General features: G+C 46.2%; 1 protein-coding gene across 1 annotated transcript in view; it reads left to right on the forward strand.

Moving 5' to 3' along the window:
* The first annotated feature begins 849 nt into the window (after positions 1-849).
* Positions 850-4721, forward strand: part of LOC105307153 (zinc finger protein 791-like) — an 11153-nt gene continuing 7281 nt past the window's right edge. The window contains 1 exon segment of the mRNA XM_023524602.1: positions 850-1009. Within this exon segment, the coding sequence (XP_023380370.1) occupies positions 1007-1009 (3 nt within the window). The 5' untranslated portion in view covers positions 850-1006.

Here is a 4721-nt window from a genome sequence, read left to right on the forward strand (position 1 = left end):
CTTTGTTTACCCATTTTCCTTTGATATGGACATACAGCGAGGAAGAATATAAGTACGTAGCATGAAAAGGTAAGAATATGTAGTGTGGAAGGCCCGCTGGCAATTCCCAGACTGTGATCCACAGGTTCCCCAAGGTTTAGGCATAGAGAATGAATAATTTTATTTTGTTTACTGTGTCAGCTAAAGATTCTGTTTTTTCCTGTTTCCCCGTCATGGTGTGGGGAAATGGGTTGTTAGCAATCCCTGCAGACATCTTTTATCTGGCAAGTTTCCTCTCGGTCTGGCTGCAGTGCTAATCAGGACATTGCAGTCTCTGAATATGACTTGATTTAACATTTTGGCTCTCTTGCCTCTTCCCTACATAAATGGGGAAGAGATGAGTGGAAGGCTCAAGGGTTGCAAGGATCAAAGATTAAAATGGACCAGACTCCTTATTATAGATAGTGAGGTCAAATTTAAGTGAGTTTCTAAACTTAAGTTCCATGAGTGGCTTTACAACCTTAGCCAAGTCCTTGATCCGTAGAGGGCATGAGACCTTCTTGTTCTATTGTGACCTGGCCCAGACTGCCCTCCCCCTCCGTACCTACTAGCTCCACTTGGAAACTCAGTCAGGAATTCCTTGCACACTTCAGTGCCCTCCCGGTTGCAAACAGCTCGGGGAAAACAGCAGAGGCTGCCCCCGGCCAGGAAACATTTCTGTTTAAATGAAATGAAACTGGTGGCCTCAGTGCCAGCGGCCCAGTGGAGCCTGGTTTCATTGAGTCAGGGGTCCTCACATCCACCGTCACTCAGGCACAAGGAGGCAGCCTTGAAAATTGTCCAATCAGGAGCGCCCCTGTGGGTGGGGCGAGGTAACGGGAAGTTGTGGACGCCCCAGCTTGCTCCAGCGGCCCTGAGGGTCTGGTGTCCTCTGTCATTCCTGGTCATTAGTGGCTCTGCCACCCCGTCTGTCGCGCTGTGTCGTAGGAGTCTAGGCAGGACTCAGGGAGACCCAGGAAACCTAGCAATGGTGAGTGTGGGGCCGGGGTGTGGAGGCGGGGACGAGGGGCTGGTTAGAACCGGTTGGAATCGGCAATGGCTGGACCCGGCCTCTGCACGGGCCCTCTCGAGTCTGCGGACTCGAGTGCCCGGGGGCCCCCGCTGGGACCTCAGGCCCCTCCGGCACACAGCGTGGGGGCTGGGCCGACAGCTGGGACCCCGGGCGTGCTGTTTCCACACGGCGCGCAGCGACTTCGGCCCCGCAGCCTCTCTCCCCAGATGGTGCGGTGGCCACGGGGAGGGTCATCAAGGAGAAAATTGTGATTCCGTCACAGGGGTTCGTGCGTGGGAGGGGCTGTGGTCTCTGGGGTCCTCAGCCTCTTCTTTTTCCCCAGGGGGACTGTTTTCTCCTGAGTTTTCCCAGTGTTTGGGAAGCAGGGTCTCAGATCCACCATTCTCTGCCCCTAGCCTGTCTCTCCCTGGGACTGACAGGGAGTAAGTCCCTAAATTTCCAGATCCCTCCTCGAATTCTCAAGCCTACTTCATTATCAGCTTGTTTATCCTCCGTGGTTTATTTCAAACAGACCCAATATTTCGTTTATCCTTTTCTCAGTTATGGATGGCCCTTTTTTAGAGATTTATATATTTTTTGTGGACATTTTACATGAGAGGGAAGGGAAGAATGACCGCCTGGAATTCCGTTGCTTGAAATCCTTGCACCTCTTCCCCAGGGTCTTCCGTGGGCACAGACGTCCTGTGGGAAGTCTTTTGGACGGAGGTTCCTGTTTGGAAACTTTCCTGGGCGTTTTGTCCCGTGAGCACAGACTCTCCCTGGGTTTGACTCCTTGAAAAGATTTATTGACTTTTTTAAATGTCCATTTTCAATAGGAGTAAAATGTATTTAATCAGTAGAGCTCGGAAGATATAAAATAGTCTCAAACAAGCAAAGTACAGGTAAATTTTAGAAAAAAAAATAAATTACATTTTATTTTGGGTAGAATTCTTTCACTTTCTTCCCCTGAGCACGGTGAAGTAAATTTCTGAAGTTGGTTTTTTTTAGTTTCGGGTGTTCAAAAGTCAAATTCAAGCATTTAGATTTACAGAGTAGACATGTATGATTACCAACCAGTTTTTTTTTTAGACATATAATTAACTGACATCTTTTTCTGAAGAGAATAGATATTTGTGGTTTTCTAGTGGAACTAGTAAGAGAACCTTAAAATTTTCCTCCTTTCCCTATAAATGCTAGATTTGAGTGATTTTGCTGGATTGTTCAAATGTTGGGTTTGTGTCATTTACAGTATCACCCGTTTTCCAAAGTAACTCCAGTGGGGAGCAGAGACCTGAGGTCCATGACTCAAGCTAAGGCCCCCTTGACCTGCAAAGGGAAGCACTTGCAGGCCTAGTGGTTCTTCCTGGGGAGCCTCCCCCTGCAGGTGTCCTCCCTGCTCCCACCTACTGTGCAGGAGCCTTTACACTGCGAGAAGCTGCAGCCCAGGAAAGCTGGGGTGCACGTGCACAATGGGAGAGGGGACGATGATGCACATTCTGAGGTGGTAGCTATGGTTTTTTTAGGGTTAGACATTTTTATATCTTATGTTTGAGTTTTCTATCTACAGTCAGTGTAATTTGTGCATATAGAGAAGCCTGTGAAGATTAGGGGTTCTGTCTCGTGGACAAAAAAGGTTTATGAGTTGGGGAGTTCATTTGGGTCAGAACTCAGACTGAATCAGGCTGAGTTTCCTCAATGAGAATGGAAGCCTGAGGGAGGTGGGGTGTTGGAGCTCTCAAGAGTTCATTCCTGGGGATGCTCAGGTGTCCCCCTCCCCTCCTTCCCCAGGACTGACCCACTCCAGAGGTTCTGTCTCACCCTGGGTTGTCTAGACCCCAAGTGTGGGAACATATTCATTCACCTTTTTGAATGCAGGTTTCCTTCTGATGTGTTTTGACTCCAATGTTTGTGTTTCTTTCCTTTGAATTTTTCTCCATTAAATAAATATTACAGCCCTTTGATTCTAGTGTCCATTAGCATCTGGTGTTTTAAAATGTAAGTTGATTGAGAGATACCATATAAGGCCAGAAAATTTAGGTAAAAGAACCTGAAAATGTCATAAAGGTGTTTTTAAATTCTCAGATGATTTATCATTTTAGGTCATTGTTTCTATGTTCAGATCTCTAGAGAACTTTGACATTAAAAAGGATATACTATTCCTAAGGCAAATGAACTCCTATTTTAATGGATGTGAGGAAAAAAAAACAACAGAATTTTTATTTTCATTCATAAGAGAAAAACACCTCAAAGCTCATGTAAATATTTGAAATTTCTAGTATATTTCAAAGCTTAATTGCAAACCGCTAACTCGTTCCTGAAAATATCCTCATTATGAAATATAATAGAAAACTGTCATAATGCTTTTTGTCCTTTTAGAAAGGGATTTGTTAGTTTTTTTAATGGTCTGAACTTTTATATCATTTAGTGTTTAAAGGATTAAATCTTGGAGTGGTTACTTATGGAAAGAGAAATTATTTTTAAAAGCAAAAATTAATTTAAAATAATTATCAATCATATGAAAATGCAGTATACATAAATTTCTCTCCTTATTTTAAACAAATAATGCATTAGAATATTTAAGGAATTTCTAGGAGAGGAAACTAACTTAAAAAGACTCCCTGCCCACATGTCTGCTCCACTCCTGTGCTCCTGTTAGATTCACAGTCAAATGACCAGTGTTGATCACTTCCTGATGATCCCGTTAGTGTTTCTTTACATAAAAACAAACCAGTGTGAATGCCTACTTTTGTTACCCACGTTCGTTGTTGTCATGAGTGGTCAGAGTCCCCATATTTGATGTTCTTTTACTTAACGTAATCCCCACCCCTTTCTTTCCCCCTAGTGCTTTATTATCTGTCAGGCTGATGAGGACCTGGAGGCCTCCCACACTGAGCTGCTGCTTGCGGGGAAGCCCTCCTGTGGGCTGTGCAGCGTGATGCTGTGTCGTGGACCCACTGAGCCTGGAGTCTGTATACCCAGGACTCTGAGTTGGCAATTTTGGAAATTCTTTGTCCTTTGTGAGCAGAGTATGGGAATGGAGCCCTCACAGTCGTCCTGGGCCAGTGGTTTAGCTGGAACCCTACTGTGTGTGTAAAGTGAGGGTGTGACTGAGGTTGGGTTTGCCCAGACATTAGGGAGAGGCCTTGGGGGGTAGAGGATGATTATACTCTGTAGATGAGGTGAGCCCATCGATGGTCACTCCTTAAAGAGCGTTTATTTCAAGGAGAACAAAAGAAGAGACAGACAGGGACGGCAGCCAATACGTGGCAAGATTCCAGAGGGCCCAGCAGGACCCCTCGGTAATGTGGCTGCCCCCGCATCTGTTGCAGCAAAGATCCTGACGCTCTGGGTGACAGTGGACAGCACAGTGGTTTCAGTTTCACAGCAAAGGGATCAGTTCAAGCCCTGCTTAAGCCCAGGGTACTTACTCTCTACAGCAACTGGTTGTCATGCTGGGGCCTCTAACTCTGTTGGCAGTGACGTGAGGCTCTGGAGGAGGGCCTTCAGTTGTCCCTAGGCTTCTGATTAAGAAACTGTCCCGGGCCCCACACTATATGCCATCGGAGCCGCAGTTATCACCACGTGCTGGATCCTCTTTGAAACAGAGGCTGTTATAAGCACTGAGCACAGGACCTGCTGCTGAGGGGCCTGTGCCTTCGGCCCTGGAAACAGCTCCCTATGCTCAGCAGGG

This window comes from Pteropus vampyrus, unplaced genomic scaffold (assembly GCF_000151845.1).
Source record: "Pteropus vampyrus isolate Shadow unplaced genomic scaffold, Pvam_2.0 Scaffold482, whole genome shotgun sequence".
Lineage (NCBI taxonomy): Eukaryota > Metazoa > Chordata > Mammalia > Chiroptera > Pteropodidae > Pteropus > Pteropus vampyrus.